The 20,116-nt window shown below is 46.3% G+C and overlaps 1 protein-coding gene across 1 annotated transcript in view; it reads right to left on the bottom strand.

Annotated features, from left to right (window-relative positions):
• Positions 1-20,116, bottom strand: part of tspan9a (tetraspanin 9a) — a 421,126-nt gene that overhangs the window by 37,183 nt on the left and 363,827 nt on the right. Inside the window, 2 exon segments of the mRNA XM_084334274.1 lie at positions 2,084-2,158; positions 15,433-15,624. Coding sequence (XP_084190400.1) covers positions 2,084-2,158; positions 15,433-15,624 — 267 coding nt within the window.

Here is a 20,116-nt window from a genome sequence, read left to right as displayed (position 1 = left end):
AAGAACCGCACACAGCACAGCAGATCTCACTGGAGCGAGACAGCAGCAGAGAAGACACAAAAAAAAAGAAAGAAGAAAGCAATACGTTTGTGGCAAGATAGAAATGGAAGCATCCCTCGCTCTAATCTCCCGGGTTCCATAACAACGCAGCAGCGGAATAATAAAATCGCCACGTTTCCCTCCTTAAATATACAGGAGTTCTCATTCAGGAGAAGACGCCACATCCAATAACACGCAATTTGCCGTAACGGCTTCCTGCATTCCAATGACATCCGAGGACCAATAAAGGGTGATTCATTTCCGGGGCGATCACTGTTATCGGTTTCATTTCCCATTACGTCTGAGCTTTAGGATAAACACTTTCTAATCTGGGGGAAGGCGGCGGGCTCATGAAATACAGCGACTGGTGACGGGGAACGCTCTCTCTCTCCCGGCAAAAACCCACGAACGCCGTCAAAAGCAACACTCATATTCATTCATATGCAGGCGGGTATCAGACCCACCCGGGCTATCTCTCTGCAGGTGAAGTCAAGTAGCTCCACATTAGGATTCCATCGGAAGACTCCGCATTCGGGGGCTTTTAGGGAAGTTTAAGCCGGTAATTTCGAGGGGAGATAATGCAACATATTTACCCCCTGACAGGATGAGCCTGCGAGACTGATCCGAATCTCAAAATGGATCGGCTGCTAAATGAATTCCTTTATCTGCTTGAGAGACAGGGTTTGAGCAATAACCTGAGAACAAAGAGAGGGGGATGGGGGGGGGGGATTAGCCGACGTCCCCTCCCCGGAGGAGAGGGGAAATACTTTGAATATCTAAATAGACGGAGTCAACAACACCATGTCCTTGAGAGAGGAGACGGAACTCATCATTCCCAGCTCACTGCAGACAGAAACATTCGTCATCTGCCGGCAGCTCGGCAGGAGCGTCTAGGAAGATGTTTGCGGAATGATTTGACTGAACCTTGGCTCTGGACCAATGATCTGACTGAACCTCGGCTCTGGACCAATGATCTGACTGAACCTCGGCTCTGGACCAATGATCTGACTGAACCTCGGCTCTGGACCAATGATCTGACTGAACCTCGGCTCTGGACCAATGATCTGACTGAACCTCGGCTCTGGACCAATGATCTGATTGAACCTCGGCTCTGGACCAATGATCTGACTGAACCTCGGCTCTGGACCAATGATCTGACTGAACCTCGGCTCTGGACCAATGATCTGACTGAACCTCGGCTCTGGACCAATGATCTGACTGAACCTCGGCTCTGGACCGATGGAATTCCGTCCGGCCCCTCCCACAGCTGTCAATAATCTGAGCTTTACATTCTGTCATGCGTCTTCAGCTAACTACACCCTCACACACACACCAACTACACCGGCACATACACACATACTCCTGGCCTGGACACGTAGAGGTCATGGGAATTGCTGATCTAAAGCTTGGGACACAACACACACATATACACACGCACACAAACACACAACACACAGAGTTAAGGGCCAATTACAAGGAGCCAACTGGTGGGGATTGTGCTGCATTGTGAGGTCTGACCTTCGACCCCTGAGGTAATTTGCAGGGTATAGACACTTAACCTCTGTGGCTGAGAGACAAGGGAATGTATGGGGACACTCAGCCACCGAACTGGAGTTATATATTACAAATTTTATTGCTTTGTGTGTGTGTGTGTGTGTGTGTGTGTGTGTGTGTGTGTGTGTGTGTGTGTGTGTGTGTGTGTGTGTGTGTGTGTGTGTGTGTGTGTGTGTGTGTGTGTGTGTGTGTGTGTGTGTGTGTGTGTGTGTGTGTGTGTGTGTGTGTGTGCATGCACTTGTGTATAATGTGTACATACTCCTGAGTAGAACATATTGAAAAAGAGTAATACGAACAAAATATGCAGAACCAATACCATTTCCTTCCCAAGGTCTGGGTTGAATAGCTCTCATATAACAGTACAACGCGCTTCAATAATAGCCTATGGCTGGGTGAGCTCCTGTGAGGTGTAAGCTGTAGGATGATGACTGGTACGAGAACATATGTATGAGATATAACATTCAGACATAATACGGGAGGGGGGTCTTACCTTATCAGAGTACACAAAGAAGAGGATAAGCAAGATCAGCTCTGCGAGGAGGATTATCAGCAGGACAATGAAGAACTGTCAGATATAGAAAGAGAGGGGAGTTTAGTTTAGGTTAAATCTTGAAATGCACACTTTAATGTCAGTACAACTACATTACCATTAAGTCTACAGCACCATTCTGACTCATACAGTAAATACAGCACCATTCTGACTCCTACAGTATCTACAGTACCATTCTGACTCATACAGTAAATACAGCACCATTCTGACTCCTACAGTAAATACAGTACCATTCTGACTCATACAGTAAGTACAGCACCATTCTGACTCATACAGTATCTACAGTACCATTCTGACTCATACAGTAAATACAGCACCATTCTGACTCATACAGTAAGTACAGCACCATTCTGACTCCTACAGTATCTACAGTACCATTCTGACTCATACAGTAAATACAGCACCATTCTGACTCCTACAGTAAATACAGTACCATTCTGACTCATACAGTAAGTACAGCACCATTCTGACTCATACAGTATCTACAGTACCATTCTGACTCATACAGTAAATACAGCACCATTCTGACTCCTACAGTAAATACAGTACCATTCTGACTCATACAGTAAGTACAGCACCATTCTGACTCCTACAGTATCTACAGCACCATTCTGACTCATACAGTAAGTACAGCACCATTCTGACTCATACAGTATCTACAGTACCATTCTGACTCATACAGTAAGTACAGCACCATTCTGACTCATACAGTATCTACAGCACCATTCTGACTCATACAGTAAGTACAGCACCATTCTGACTCATACAGTATCTACAGTACCATTCTGACTCATACAGTAAGTACAGCACCATTCTGACTCATACAGTAAATACAGCACTATTCTGACTCCTACAGTAAATACAGTACCATTCTGACTCATACAGTAAGTACAGCACCATTCTGACTCCTACAGTATCTACAGTACCATTCTGACTCCTACAGTATCTACAGCACCATTCTGACTCATACAGTAAGTACAGCACCATTCTGACTCATACAGTATCTACAGCACCATTCTGACTCATACAGTAAATACAGCACCATTCTGACTCCCTACAGTAAATACAGTACCATTCTGACTCATACAGTAAGTACAGTACCATTCTGACTCCTACAGTATCTACAGTACCATTCTGACTCCTACAGTATCTACAGCACCATTCTGACTCATACAGTATCTACAGCACCATTCTGACTCCTACAGTAAGTACAGTACCATTCTGACTCATACAGTATCTACAGCACCATTCTGACTCCTACAGTATCTACAGCACCATTCTGACTGATACAGTAAATACAGCACCATTCTGACTCATACAGTAAATACAGCACCATTCTGACTCCCTACAGTAAGTACAGTACCATTCTGACTCATACAGTAAATACAGCACCATTCTGACTCCTACAGTAAATACAGTACCATTCTGACTCCCTACAGTAAATACAGTACCATTCTGACTCATACAGTAAATACAGCACCATTCTGACTCCTACAGTAAATACAGTACCATTCTGACTCATACAGTAAGTACAGTACCATTCTGACTCCTACAGTATCTACAGCACCATTCTGACTCCTACAGTATCTACAGCACCACTCTGACTCATACAGTAAGTACAGCACCATTCTGACTCATACAGTATCTACAGCACCATTCTGACTCATACAGTAAGTACAGTACCATTCTGATTCATACAGTAAGTACAGCACCATTCTGACTCCTACAGTATCTACAGTACCATTCTGACTCATACAGTAAGTGCAGCACCATTCTGACTCCTACAGTATCTACAGCACCATTCTGACTCCTACAGTATCTACAGTACCATTCTGACTCATACAGTAAGTACAGCACCATTCTGACTCCTACAGTATCTACAGCACCATTCTGACTCCTACAGTATATACAGCACCATTCTGACTCATACAGTAAGTACAGTACCATTCTGACTCATACAGTAAATACAGTACCATTCTGACTCATACAGTAAGTACAGCACCATTCTGACTCATACAGTAAGTACAGTACCATTCTGACTCATACAGTAAGTACAGTACCATTCTGACTCATACAGTATCTACAGCACCATTCTGACTCATACAGTAAATACAGCACCATTCTGACTCCTACAGTAAATACAGCACCATTCTGACTCCTACAGTATCTACAGCACCATTCTGACTCATACAGTAAGTACAGCACCATTCTGACTCATACAGTAAATACAGCACCATTCTGACTCCTACAGTATCCACAGCACCATTCTGACTCATACAGTAAGTACAGCACCATTCTGACTCCTACAGTAAATACAGCACCATTCTGACTCCTACAGTAAGTACAGCACCATTCTGACTCATACAGTAAGTACAGTACCATTCTGACTCATACAGTATCTACAGCACCATTCTGACTCATACAGTAAGTACAGCACCATTCTGACTCCTACAGTAAATACAGCACCATTCTGACTCCTACAGTAAGTACAGTACCATTCTGACTCCTACAGTAAGTACAGTACCATTCTGACTCCTACAGTAAGTACAGTACCATTCTGACTCCTACAGTATCTACAGCACCATTCTGACTCCTACAGTATCTACAGCACCATTCTGACTCCTACAGTATCTACAGTACCATTCTGACTCCTACAGTAAGTACAGTACCATTCTGACCCCTACAGTATCTACATCACCATTCTGACTCATACAGTATCTACAGTACCATTCTGACTCATACAGTAAGTACAGCACCATTCTGACTCCTACAGTAAATACAGTACCATTCTGACTCCTACAGTAAGTACAGTACCATTCTGACTCATACAGTAAGTACAGTACCATTCTGACTCATACAGTAAGTACAGCACCATTCTGACTCCTACAGTATCTACAGCACCATTCTGACTCCTACAGTAAGTACAGTACCATTCTGACTCCTACAGTATCTACAGCACCATTCTGACTCATACAGTAAGTACAGTACCATTCTGACTCATACAGTAAATACAGCACCATTCTGACTCCTACAGTATCTACAGCACCATTCTGACTCCTACAGTAAGTACAGTACCATTCTGACTCCTACAGTATCTACAGTACCATTCTGACTCCTACAGTATCTACAGCACCATTCTGACTCCTACAGTATCTACAGTACCATTCTGACTCCTACAGTATCTACAGTACCATTCTGACTCATACAGTATCTACAGCACCATTCTGACTCATACAGTAAATACAGCACCATTCTGACTCATACAGTAAGTACAGCACCATTCTGACTCCTACAGTATCTACAGTACCATTCTGACTCCTACAGTATCTACAGTACCATTCTGACTCATACAGTATCTACAGCACCATTCTGACTCATACAGTAAATACAGCACCATTCTGACTCATACAGTAAGTACAGCACCATTCTGACTCCTACAATATCTACAGCACCATTCTGACTCATACAGTAAGTACAGTACCATTCTGACTCCTACAGTATCTACAGTACCATTCTGACTCATACAGTATCTACAGTACCATTCTGACTCATACAGTATCTACAGTACCATTCTGACTCCTACAGTAAGTACAGCACCATTCTGACTCATACAGTAAGTACAGCACCATTCTGACTCATACAGTAAGTACAGCACCATTCTGACTCATACAGTAAGTACAGCACCATTCTGACTCCTACAGTATCTACAGTACCATTCTGACTCATACAGTAAATACAGCACCATTCTGACTCATACAGTATCTACAGTACCATTCTGACTCATACAGTAAGTACAGCACCATTCTGACTCATACAGTATCTACAGCACCATTCTGACTCATACAGTAAGTACAGTACCATTCTGACTCCTACAGTAAGTACAGTACCATTCTGACTCCTACAGTATCTACAGTACCATTCTGACTCATACAGTAAATACAGTACCATTCTGACTCATACAGTAAGTACAGTACCATTCTGACTCATACAGTAAATACAGCACCATTCTGACTCATACAGTAAATACAGCACCATTCTGACTCCTACAGTAAGTACAGTACCATTCTGACTCATACAGTAAGTACAGCACCATTCTGACTCATACAGTAAATACAGCACCATTCTGACTCCTACAGTATCTACAGTACCATTCTGACTCATACAGTAAGTACAGCACCATTCTGACTCATACAGTAAATACAGCACCATTCTGACTCCTACAGTATCTACAGTACCATTCTGACTCATACAGTAAATACAGCACCATTCTGACTCATACAGTAAGTACAGTACCATTCTGACTCATACAGTAAATACAGCACCATTCTGACTCATACAGTAAATACAGCACCATTCTGACTCCTACAGTAAGTACAGTACCATTCTGACTCATACAGTAAGTACAGCACCATTCTGACTCATACAGTAAGTACAGTACCATTCTGACTCATACAGTAAATACAGCACCATTCTGACTCCTACAGTATCTACAGCACCATTCTGACTCATACAGTATCTACAGCACCATTCTGACTCATACAGTAAGTACAGCACCATTCTGACTCCTACAGTATCTACAGTACCATTCTGACTCATACAGTAAGTACAGCACCATTCTGACTCCTACAGTATCTACAGTACCATTCTGACTCATACAGTATCTACAGTACCATTCTGACTCATACAGTAAATACAGCACCATTCTGACTCATACAGTAAATACAGCACCATTCTGACTCATACAGTAAATACAGCACCATTCTGACTCCTACAGTAAGTACAGCACCATTCTGACTCATACAGTAAGTACAGTACCATTCTGACTCCTACAGTAAGTACAGTACCATTCTGACTCCTACAGTAAATACAGCACCATTCTGACTCCTACAGTAAATACAGCACCATTCTGACTCATACAGTAAATACAGCACCATTCTGACTCCTACAGTAAGTACAGCACCATTCTGACTCATACAGTAAGTACAGTACCATTCTGACTCCTACAGTAAGTACAGTACCATTCTGACTCCTACAGTATCTACAGCACCATTCTGACTCATACAGTAAATACAGCACCATTCTGACTCATACAGTAAATACAGTACCATTCTGACTCATACAGTAAGTACAGTACCATTCTGACTCATACAGTAAATACAGTACCATTCTGACTCCTACAGTATCTACAGCACCATTCTGACTCATACAGTAAGTACAGTACCATTCTGACTCATACAGTAAGTACAGTACCATTCTGACTCATACAGTAAGTACAGTACCATTCTGACTCATACAGTAAGTACAGTACCATTCTGACTCCTACAGTATCTACAGCACCATTCTGACTCCTACAGTAAGTACAGTACCATTCTGACTCATACAGTAAGTACAGTACCATTCTGACTCATACAGTAAGTACAGTACCATTCTGACTCCTACAGTATCTACAGTACCATTCTGACTCATACAGTAAATACAGTACCATTCTGACTCATACAGTAAGTACAGCACCATTCTGACTCCTACAGTAAATACAGCACCATTCTGACTCATACAGTATCTACAGTACCACTCTGACTCCTACAGTAAGTACAGCACCATTCTGACTCCTACAGTAAATACAGCACCATTCTGACTCATACAGTAAGTACAGCACCATTCTGACTCATACAGTAAGTACAGTACCATTCTGACTCATACAGTAAGTACAGTACCATTCTGACTCCTACAGTAAATACAGCACCATTCTGACTCATACAGTAAGTACAGTACCATTCTGACTCATACAGTAAGTACAGTACCATTCTGACTCCTACAGTATCTACAGTACCATTCTGACTCATACAGTAAATACAGCACCATTCTGACTCCTACAGTAAGTACAGCACCATTCTGACTCCTACAGTATCTACAGTACCATTCTGACTCATACAGTAAGTACAGTACCATTCTGACTCCTACAGTATCTACAGTACCATTCTGACTCCTACAGTAAATACAGCACCATTCTGACTCATACAGTAAGTACAGTACCATTCTGACTCCTACAGTATCTACAGCACCATTCTGACTCATACAGTATCTACAGTACCATTCTGACTCATACAGTATCTACAGCACCATTCTGACTCATACAGTAAGTACAGCACCATTCTGACTCATACAGTAAATACAGCACCATTCTGACTCATACAGTAAGTACAGCACCATTCTGACTCCTACAGTAAGTACAGTACCATTCTGACTCATACAGTATCTACAGTACCATTCTGACTCATACAGTAAGTACAGTACCATTCTGACTCATACAGTAAATACAGCACCATTCTGACTCCTACAGTATCTACAGTACCATTCTGACTCATACAGTAAGTACAGTACCATTCTGACTCCTACAGTATCTACAGTACCATTCTGACTCCTACAGTAAATACAGCACCATTCTGACTCATACAGTAAGTACAGTACCATTCTGACTCCTACAGTATCTACAGCACCATTCTGACTCATACAGTATCTACAGTACCATTCTGACTCATACAGTAAATACAGCACCATTCTGACTCATACAGTAAGTACAGCACCATTCTGACTCATACAGTAAATACAGTACCATTCTGACTCATACAGTAAATACAGCACCATTCTGACTCCTACAGTATCTACAGTACCATTCTGACTCCTACAGTATCTACAGCACCATTCTGACTCCTACAGTAAGTACAGTACCATTCTGACTCATACAGTAAGTACAGCACCATTCTGACTCCTACAGTATCTACAGTACCATTCTGACTCATACAGTAAGTACAGTACCATTCTGACTCCTACAGTATCTACAGTACCATTCTGACTCCTACAGTATATACAGCACCATTCTGACTCATACAGTAAGTACAGTACCATTCTGACTCATACAGTATCTACAGTAGCTCAGAGCACGTCAACTCATTCCTTGGCCATTTGCAATTGGCACACAATGGTGGTACAAACAACACCCAGTGGTAGAATTACGATGAGATAAATACATGGAGTCATTCATCCTTCTGCACTAAAAGGTGCGTTTGGAACTTGGAAGACCCATCAGCTGTTACAAATGGTCCTCTAACGGAGCTTCAGGCTACGTCACAGGTCTGAATCTGAATCTAGTGTTGCCCGAGGTGTACGATCTAGCATTAAACAGAAATCTATCAGCTCTGTGTGTGTGCTGGGCAGTGGTATGTCAGTGTGTATGTGCGTGTGTCACTGTTGGAGGCATTTGCCTCAAACGCGAAGCATTTCTGAGTAGCAAAGTATTTCTGACAGGAGGAGGTGGGGCTGTTGGGAAGCTGTGTGTGTGTGTGTGTGTGTGTGTGTGTGTGTGTGTGTGTGTGTGTGTGTGTGTGTGTGTGTGTGTGTGTGTGTGTGTGTGTGTGTGTGTGTGTGTGTGTGTGTGTGTGTGTGTGTGTGTGTGTGTGTGTGTGTGTGTGTGTGTGTGTGTGTGTGTGTGTGTGTCTAGGCAGTGGTGGAAAAAGTACACAGTTCCTTTACCGTATTCATCCATCCGTTACATTAACTGTGGAATAGGTCTGGCACATGCACAGTCCATTATTGATTATTTGGTTAAAATATATGCCTACTGATTAAAGTAAATGGCCACAGATCCTATCGACAGCCAATAGTCGCCTACAATAGCTTACAGTAGTTGCTCTATGATCATAGTTAATTAAATCTCCTCACACTAACTCACTGTTGCAGCCGCTCACTAATGTCTGCCGCTGAGTGATGGAGTCACACGATTGGGCCGCTGGATCAGGTGACCAACAACATCACTGGTAAATGCAGAGGTGTGAACATTGACCCTCTACACGGTCCAGCTATATGCTGGGTCTTTGTCTTATCTTGTTAAAGTACATTATACCTTTCATTTCTGTGATCTCTAAAGATAAAGACACTGCTCTGTTCACTGTTCTCCTTATTGGATGTAATCTATAGGCCTTGGCACCGTGAATCCACCCATCACTACAGTAATGGTCCAAGGCAGCTCCCTTGTGGAACGCCAGAATGTACATGTTTAACATCAGAGACTCCTGTCAAAGAAGAAATCTCTGCCATCTGTTGGATACGTATCTTTTTATCCACTTCACGGCAGAGGATGAAAAACCATAACAGGGGAGATTGTCTAGCAGCAGAGTGTGATCAATAACGATCAAAGGCAGCACTGAAATCCAGCAATACTGACCCCACTAGTCTCTTAATGACAATGTCTACATCCATTGGACAGTCATCGGTCATCTGTGTAAGTGCTGTGTACATGTTGAAAGCCCCGTCCCAATAGGTATGTAGAAAAGTGTAATACATTTTCTGAGATGTAGGACTGAATTTGGTTGAAGACAGTTTTCTCTATTCGTTTGGCAAGAACTGAGAAGATGCCTGTGGTGGCAGCTGTTTATTTTTGTATTTTTAGCTAACAGGATAATCTTTGCTTCCTTCCACACTTGTGGACACACTCCATAATAAAAAAAAATTAATAATTTGGATTGGATTGTACCTGTATTGTAAATGGAATTACATTTAAATGTGTATTCTTCATAATTCTGTCTAAGAAGCACTGTTAAATGTTTCCCACAGTAATGAACTATCATTTCCATCCTCTCCTCACCACCTCCCCTCATCTACACCTCTACTACAGCCCTCCTCTACTATAGCCCTCCTCTCCTCTCCTCTCCTCTACTACAGCCCTCCTCTCCTCTCCTCTACTATAGCCCTCCTCTCCTCTCCTCTCCTACAGCCCTCCTCTCCTCTCCTCTACTATAGCCCTCCTCTCCTCTACTACAGCCCTCCTCTCCTCTCCTACAGCCCTCCTCTCCTCCCCTCTCCTCTCCTACAGCCCTCCTCTCCTCTCCTCTCCTACAGCCCTCCTCTCCTCTCCTCTCCTACAGCCCTCCTCTCCTCTACTACAGCCCTCCTCTCCTCTCCTACAGCCCTCCTCTCCTCTCCTCTCCTACAGCCCTCCTCTCCTCTCCTCTACTACAGCCCTCCTCTCCTCTCCTCTACTACAGCCCTCCTCTCCTCTCCTCTACTACAGCCCTCCTCTCCTCTCCTACAGCCCTCCTCTCCTCTCCTCTACTACAGCCCTCCTCTCCTCTCCTCTACTACAGCCCTCCTCTCCTCTCCTCTCCTACAGCCCTCCTCTCCTCTCCTCTCCTACAGCCCTCCTCTCCTCTCCTCTACTACAGCCCTCCTCTCCTCTCCTCTACTACAGCCCTCCTCTCCTCTCCTCTCCTACAGCCCTCCTCTCCTCTCCTCTACTACAGCCCTCCTCTCCTCTCCTCTCCTACAGCCCTCCTCTCCTCTCCTCTACTACAGCCCTCCTCTCCTCTCCTCTACTACAGCCCTCCTCTCCTCTCCTACAGCCCTCCTCTCCTCTCCTCTCCTACAGCCCTCCTCTCCTCTCCTACAGCCCTCCTCTCCTCTACCACAGCCCTCCTCTCCTCTCCTCTCCTACAGCCCTCCTCTCCTCTCCTCTACTACAGCCTTCCTCTCCTCTCCTACAGCCCTCCTCTCCTCTCCTCTCCTACAGCCCTCCTCTCCTCTCCTCTACTACAGCCCTCCTCTCCTCTACTACAGCCCTCCTCTCCTCTCCTCTCCTACAGCCCTCCTCTCCTCTCCTACAGCCCTCCTCTCCTCTCCTCTACTACAGCCCTCCTCTCCTCTCCTCTCCTACAGCCCTCCTCTCCTCTCCTCTCCTACAGCCCTCCTCTCCTCTCCTCTACTACAGCCCTCCTCTCCTCTCCTACAGCCCTCCTCTCCTCTCCTCTACTACAGCCCTCCTCTCCTCTCCTCTCCTACAGCCCTCCTCTCCTCTCCTCTACTACAGCCCTCCTCTCCTCTACCACAGCCCTCCTCTCCTCTCCTCTACCACAGCCCTCCTCTCCTCTCCTACAGCCCTCCTCTCCTCTCCTACAGCCCTCCTCTCCTCTCCTCTACTACAGCCCTACTCTCCTCTCCTCTCCTCTACTACAGCCCTACTCTCCTCTCCTCTCCTCTACCACAGCCCTCCTCTCCTCTCCTACAGCCCTCCTCTCCTCTCCTCTACCACAGCCCTCCTCTCCTCTCCTCTCCTCTCCTACAGCCCTCCTCTCCTCTCCTCTCCTACAGCCCTCCTCTCCTCTCCTCTACCACAGCCCTCCTCTCCTCCCGCCACACCTCTACTACAGCCCTACTCTCCTCTCCCCTCTTCTCCACCTCCTCTCCTCTACTACAGCCCTCATCTCCTCTCCTCTCCTCTCCTCTACTATAGCCCTCATCTCCTCTCCTCTCCACTCCTCTACTATAGCCCTCCTCTCCTCTCCTCTCCTCTACTATAGCCCTCATCTCCTCTCCTCTCCACTCCTCTACTCCAGCCCTCATCTCCTCTCCTCTCCACTCCTCTACTCCAGCCCTCATCTCCTCTCCTCTCCACTCCTCTACTCCAGCCCTCATCTCCTCTCCTCTCCACTCCTCTACTATAGCCCTCATCTCCTCTCCTCTCCCCTCCTCTACTATAGCCCTCATCTCCTCTCCTCTCCACTCCTCTACTATAGCCCTCATCTCCTCTCCTCTCCACTCCTCTACTATAGCCCTCATCTCCTCTCCTCTCCACTCCTCTACTATAGCCCTCATCTCCTCTCCTCTCCACTCCTCTACTATAGCCCTCATCTCCTCTCCTCTCCCCTCCTCTACTATAGCCCTCATCTCCTCTCCTCTCCACTCCTCTACTATAGCCCTCATCTCCTCTCCTCTCCACTCCTCTACTCCAGCCCTCATCTCCTCTCCTCTCCCCTCCTCTACTATAGCCCTCATCTCCTCTCCTCTCCACTCCTCTACTACAGCCCTCATCTCCTCTCCTCTCCACTCCTCTACTCCAGCCCTCATCTCCTCTCCTCTCCCCTCCTCTACTATAGCCCTCATCTCCTCTCCTCTCCCCTCCTCTACTCCAGCCCTCATCTCCTCTCCTCTCCCCTCCTCTACTCCAGCCCTCATCTCCTCTCCTCTCCACTCCTCTACTATAGCCCTCATCTCCTCTCCTCTCCTCTCCACTCCTCTAGCCCTCATCTCATCTCCTCTCCTCTCCTCTCCACTCCTCTACTATAGCCCTCATCTCCTCTCCTCTCCTCTCCTCTACTATAGCCCTCATCTCCTCTCCTCTCCTCTCCTCTACTATAGCCCTCATCTCCTCTCCTCTCCACTCCTCTACTATAGCCCTAGTCTCTCTCACAGCTAAATATTGACCAATCTCCTTCGCTCAGCATGGGAGGAGGCGCACAAGCATTCATTTCATCTTTCTTTGGGGGGTTTACCAGGTGTGTTGTTGCCCAGGCAGAGTAGTTATCGCAGTGGGAGCAGCCCTGGCTGTGTATTCAATTTACAGGTTGCCGGCTCGGCGCATCATTGCCGACTAGTTTGTAGAAAATCTGAGTTGAAAGGTGAAGGAACAGCTTGGGTCGACAGAATGGTGGTGTGCACGCTCGCTCTCCCGCGTGCGTGTGTGCAAGTGTGTGTGTGTGTGTGTGTGTGTGTGTGTGTGTGCGTGTGTATGTGGCCATGAGCATGTTCTCATTCACTAGAATTTCACACTTTCAAAGTTTTTGCAGCCTGCTGTTTCAGCCAGATTATTTCAGTTTATTTATTTTTTTCTTTTACATTTGATTTATTTCTTTCAACTTGCTTGCAGTATTCCAGCGTGCCATTCCCTCCTGGGGGGGGGGGGGGTACAGGGGGACATACCGTACTGCAAAGGTTATATCTCCAATCCAAACGAGGTGTTCACAGGGTAGTGACTTCAGACATAATGCTGTCAAGGGGTGGAGGCTCAGATCCTCTCCGCCCCAGGAGGCCTGACCAGGGGTGCAGTGCTGGGCATACGCGGTCAAACGACGTTTGGGCTTCGTCACTGAGGCCGAAGTGCGCGCATCCTATTATTATGCAAAGTCTAGGTGGTAAGTGCCGCGGCGACGACACAAAAATGACTCGTCTCCGGCACTTACCACCTAGACTTTGCATAATAATAGGATACCGACAACCAAATACAAGCCCTGTAGGTGGGGGGGTCTGTAGGTGGGGGGGTTGCTTGATCTCTCGACTGGAAGGATGAGACAAGGTGTATCATCTGTTCTGTGCGCAACCGAGGGAACATGTATGCGCGTGCGCGGGAGCGCGCGGTGCGCGGGGGCGTTTGGCCTTCGCCCATATTACGACTGCACCCCTGGCCTGACATCACTCCCCATTTAACCATGAAACCACTGGGTATGTTGGGGTGAGACTGGACAGACAGACAGACAGACAGAATGACTGACTGACTGACTGACTGATCCATGGAGGGAAAAACCCCCACCTCTACTACACTCAAAACAGAATTAGTGATGTTTCGTGATGGTTAAGTGCCTGACCTCTCAATTAGAGATGATGTGAAAAGTTTTAGCCGCACCAGCCTGTCAGACATTACATAAACCGATGAAAGTCCCCCCCCCCCCCCCCCCCCCATCAACTTTTGTAATTACAAGTTCCAGATAAAAAAAATTAATAAAAAACTTGTACAACCTTTAGGCAAACAGCATGGAGTCTAGCCAGAGAATTCCTTTCAGTACTGAATAATTGAATCTTCACTTTTTCTTGGTATGCATAAGAAGAACACAAAGTGTCATTAGCTACATAATTCAACCATGTTAGTAACCCCCCTCCCCCTCCCCATCCTCCTCCTCCTCCTCCTCCCCCTCCCCCCCTCCTCCTCCCCCTCCTTGTCTTGACAATACTTTCAGTAAACTGTGACCAAAGCCAGGCAGAGACATGACTGTGGTGTTAATTTGCAGAAGGGGAACCTCCCTGCTGTTCAGACACGGTGTGTGTGTGTGTGTGTGTGTGTGTGTGTGTGTGTGTGTGTGTGTGTGTGTGTGTGTGTGTGTGTGTGTGTGTGTCTTTGACACAGGGGCATTCTCCTCTCAGTGTGTGTGCCGTGTACTGAAGGAGACAAAGACATAATATATATCTGTCTGTAGAGTGTGACGCCACTCTGTGTGGGAGCTAACGCTGTGTGCACAATACGTTTTCTATCACTGTCAGCGTGGGCCGGCGGAGTGTGTTGCCTGTTAACGTGTACATTGCGTGTGTGCGTGTGTGTGTGTGTGTGTGTGTGTGCGCGTGCATGCGTGCGTGCGTGTGTGTGTGTGCGCGTGCGTGCGTGCGTGCGTGTGTGTGTGTGTGTGTGTGTGCGTGCGTGCGTGCATCAAGAGGACGGCGTGGGCGGTGGACGACCGCGGTGAGTAACTCACACTCAGAAGCAGGCACTTGTTCTCCTTGATGGCGCCCAGGCAACCGAGGAAGCCTGTTACCATGACGATGGCGCCGATGGCGATGACCATGTTGGCGGCGGAGAGCGAGGGGAAGGAGGGCGAGAAGGTGGCGAAGCTGCCCTGAGAGACAGACAGCCAGATGCCCACGCCGAGCAGCCCACAGCCACACAACTGCAGAAGGGGAGAGAGAAAAATCAAAACTGGTCAATATCTCTTCAGAAATGCCAACATTAAAAACTCTTGAAAGTTCATTTTCAAACTTTGCGAGCGCCTGTGCCAGCTGGAGATGCCCTCGGCTACAGTCCCTGGGCGAGACGTGGCTTAGCAGAGACTTTCGCAGTGAAGTTAGTCCTAACTCAGCACCAGTGGTGCAGTCGTAATATGGGAACTGCCCAAACGCCACGTGCACGCGCATACATGTTCCCTCGGTTGCGCACAGAACAGATGATTATTATGCATAAATGTTTTAAACGTAATTGTAGTTACAATTTCTTTAATTGAATTAACTTAAACTAGAAAAGTAAATACAAACTAAATTAACAATGTAACTTAGAGTTGGTTTACAGAAGGACAGTTTCCTTCAGAGACTGAAGCACAACTTAATGTCTCATCCTTCCAGTCGGGACCACAGATCAAGCAACCCCCCACCAAGTGGTACAGGGCTTGTATTTTGGTTTGGCTCTTCTCGTTGTTATGCTATCGGTATCCTATTATTATGCAAAGTCTAGGTGATAAGTGCCGGCCGGGTATTTGCCGCACGGCGCGACAAGTCCAGTGACAATTGTGAACGCATTTTTGTGTGCGCACGTGCACATCCGTGCGCACTTCTGCTTCAGTGATCTACTACAACGGCGTGTAACCGCGTATGTGCACGACTGCATCGCTGCTCAGCACACATCCACACAAGTTAATGTCCTCAGGAAGCCTGTGCTCAGCAGTCTGCCCTTCCCCCGGTGGTCACCAGGGAAACGGCACGCGCCATCCATCACCAATCAATCTCCAAAACGAGAACATTTACTCCCAATTATGTCAAACTGAGCCCCTCTGACGAGCACAAACTGTGCAGCTCTGACGAGTGCACGAGAGCTCTGCAGTAGATCAGAGTGGAGGTTGGGACTTGAGGCCGGGGCCGTCATGCAGGTGTGAGCTGATTTGCAGAGAGAGCCAAAACCAAACAGAGGTGGAATTATAACCGATGCACAGGATGGACAGTTACACAGCGACCTGCAGTGACCTTGAAGCCCACCTAGGGGGAGCAGTTCCCCCTGGAATTGTGTTCTGGTGTTCCATCCCGCTCCCCTGCCTAGTCCGGGTGGGTGTCTTGTCTGACTGTGTCGGGTGGGGGGTGGGTGCCCCGCAGATGCCTGCGCGCTCCAGAATGCTGGGCCATTAATGCACAAGAGTGTTTATAGGAGGGCCCTGATTGGCAGTGGAGTGGTCCACGCCCACCGGTGTGTCGGCCCATCTATCAGCAACGCAAGCGGGGCGGGGGGGCAGTGATGTGAGCCGGTGGGCGGCTGGGGTGAAATATCAGCGAGAGAGTGAGATACAGCTGGGTAAAATATCAGCGCAGAGGTAAGTGGTGACATTTCCCCCCGCGCCTAATGGAATGAAATACCCAGTGCAATCTTGTCATGAGAAATCCCAATGAGGTGAAATATGGGCAGACGCACCGTTGTAAATCACTGCACAGAGACCCTGCTCTCTCTTTCAGTCACTCCTTCCCTCCCGCCCTCTGTTTCTCATCTTCAGACCAGCACTCCAGAACACATTAACATCTTGTCAGCAACACAGCACACACACACACACACACACACACACACACACACACACACACACACACACACACACACACACACACACACACATACACACACATCCTCATTGCGCAGGAATCACAGGTTGTGTTTTCTTCCTGCTTTCTTAATTTACGCATCACTGATTAACTACCCCCCCACTCCCACACACACACACACACACACACACACACACACACACACACACACACACACACACACACACACACACACACACACACACACACACACACACACACACACACACACACACACACACACACACACACACACACACACACACACACACACACAGGTGCTAAATGAGTTGTCTAATGGAAGTGACAGAGTGCCGTTGGTACCATACCATCTCTAAAGCTTTCTGCATCACCTGAATAACAAGCAGGTGTTTTTTTCCTTTCACTTCTGTACAAATTAACCGTGTTGGGGAAACTACTCCAAGACTAGCTACTTCACAGTGAAAAGTAGTTAAATGGATTGCATTGACATAAATGGACTGCATTTATATAGCGCTTTTTTTTCACATGCACTTGAAACACAGACGGCGGAGGCAACCATGGGAGGTGCCAACCTGCTCATCGGGGGCCGTTAGAGTTAAGCCTCTTTGCTCACGGACACTTCGACACGCTGCCAGGAGGAGGAGCCGGAATTGAATGGGGAACCGTCTGATTACCAGATGCCCCCAACAAATTTAACTTACCTACTCTAAAAAAAAATCGCTTGTCAAACTAAAAGTACTTTGAATAAGTAGCTCAACTACATCCAAACTACATGGTGGGAACTTATCACAATCTGAGTCTGGAATATCATGTATTTACATGGAGCAACAACTGAACTGACTGAGTAAAGTGTGTGTGTTTGATTTAAGTTTAAGTTCATTTGGATCCAGATTAGCTGTTACAAATGGCAACAGCTACTCTTCCTGGGGTCGACACAAAACAATAAATACAAACAAACAACATAATTAAAAATAAAAACAACAATAACAAACAATTTAAACAATATACATAACATAATCAAACATAATTCCCCCCCCCACACCCATCCAACTCAACCCACCTCATTACATTAGCATTATACCAAAATATTACAAAATGACTAGTCAAATTATAAAATGTTATATATTAAGCATTGTGCCTGTACCCAAAAGTAACCTTTTTACTTGCTTTTTAAAGCTTTCTTTGCTTATTGCTTGAGTAATTTCATATGGGATTTAGTGACTAAGACAGGAAGAACCTCACTTGTTCATGTCTGAGGGTATTTTAAGTAGAGGACTGGAAGGAGTTGTTGAGGTGGAGTCAGGAAAATGTTACATTTCTGTGGAAATATGCAGTTTGTAATGAACTACCTAAACTACATGACCCAAAGTAATGAACTACCTAAACTACATGACCCACAGCAATTAACTACCTAAACTACATGACCTAAAGTAATTAACTACCTAAACAACATGACCCACAGTAATTACCTACCTAAACTACATGACCCACAGTAATTAACTACCTAAACTACATGACCCACAGTAATTAACTACCTAAACTACATGACCCACAGTAATTAACTACCTAAACTACATGACCCACAGTAATTAACTACCTAAACTACATGACCCGAACTACTGCACCCAACGTACTGCAAATTGCAGTTAAACTAGTGATTGAAATATGTGTAGGCAACTACTCACCAGCACTGCAAATTACAAATTAAGTCCTAATGACCTAACGACCTATGACCTAATTCTCAGGGGATAGGCAGGAGCACACTCACTCGCAAACGCGGAGGGCGACTCATGACAACACATCGCACGTCAAGAAACTAGGGTCGCAGGAGCCTGTCGACTAGTCGATGAGTTGATATAATTGACAAAGCTGCAAAATGTGTTTCCCACATGCAATCTCCGTTTTATTATTATAATTTTTTGTATCTACTATTACCAGATATGTGCTTTAGTCCAGAAAGTCATTAAGCATGGGGGGGGGGGGGGATAGCATATAAAACAAGTAATCGACTAACAAAGTCTGAAAACTGACCAATTAAGCACATCAATAGTCGGTGGTGGGGGGGGGGGGGGGGGGCAGCCATGAGAGAAACCTACACTAGACTTCAAGTCGTTTGAAGCCGCACTATAGCTGGGAATGTGAGAGTCTAATTTTACAGGGTGGGGGCTGGACTCCATATGAAGGGATACATACAGAGGCCATTCCCCCAAGGGGTAAACTCCTGGCTGTGGACTGAGAGGTGGGGGGGTGGTGAGAGATGGCTCTAGCCTAATTATTCCTAGTACAGGCATTCAGATGTATAAACTGTGGGCGCCAGTCAAGAGTTCAACCCCGCCCACCGCCATCACCCTGTCTGCCAGGATCACTCTCTTAACCTCTGACCTTTTCAACCGTGGGGGAGCTGACTTTGTGTAGGCAGGCTTTCAGAGGGACGCCAACGCCGCATGTACGCACACTGAGCGGTACATACTCGGGGGAGTTGTCGCGCGGAGTCTCTCGCGAACCCGAAGGGCGAGAGGAGACATGTCTTTGTATTAGCGGCGACGAGACAGTGAGGAACGCTGTGTGGTCTGTGTGGAAGGGACTCGGGGAAAGATGAAAGCTTTTGTTTTATTTTTTATTTATTATTTTCCACAAGGATACAGTTTATAGCGGCGACTTAACTGGGACGCCTGGAGTGTGATTCAGAGAGCAGGGCCCGCGCCCGCAAACAAACAAAGGCTGAGTGCTCCTGTCAAGATCGACCGAGGGGGTAAACACAGCCATAGTCGACCGGGCTCGGAGAGAGAGAGATGCTCGTTTAGGCACAGGGTTCCCGCCATGCGCACGCTGGATTCAACAGACCAC

The sequence above is a fragment of the Notolepis coatsorum genome (assembly GCF_963971535.1).
Source record: "Notolepis coatsorum genome assembly, chromosome: 18".
In the NCBI taxonomy this organism is placed as follows: Eukaryota; Metazoa; Chordata; class Actinopteri; order Aulopiformes; family Paralepididae; genus Notolepis; species Notolepis coatsorum.
The sequence above is the reverse complement of the archived record's forward strand: the minus strand, read 5'-3'. Positions and strand labels throughout refer to the sequence as shown.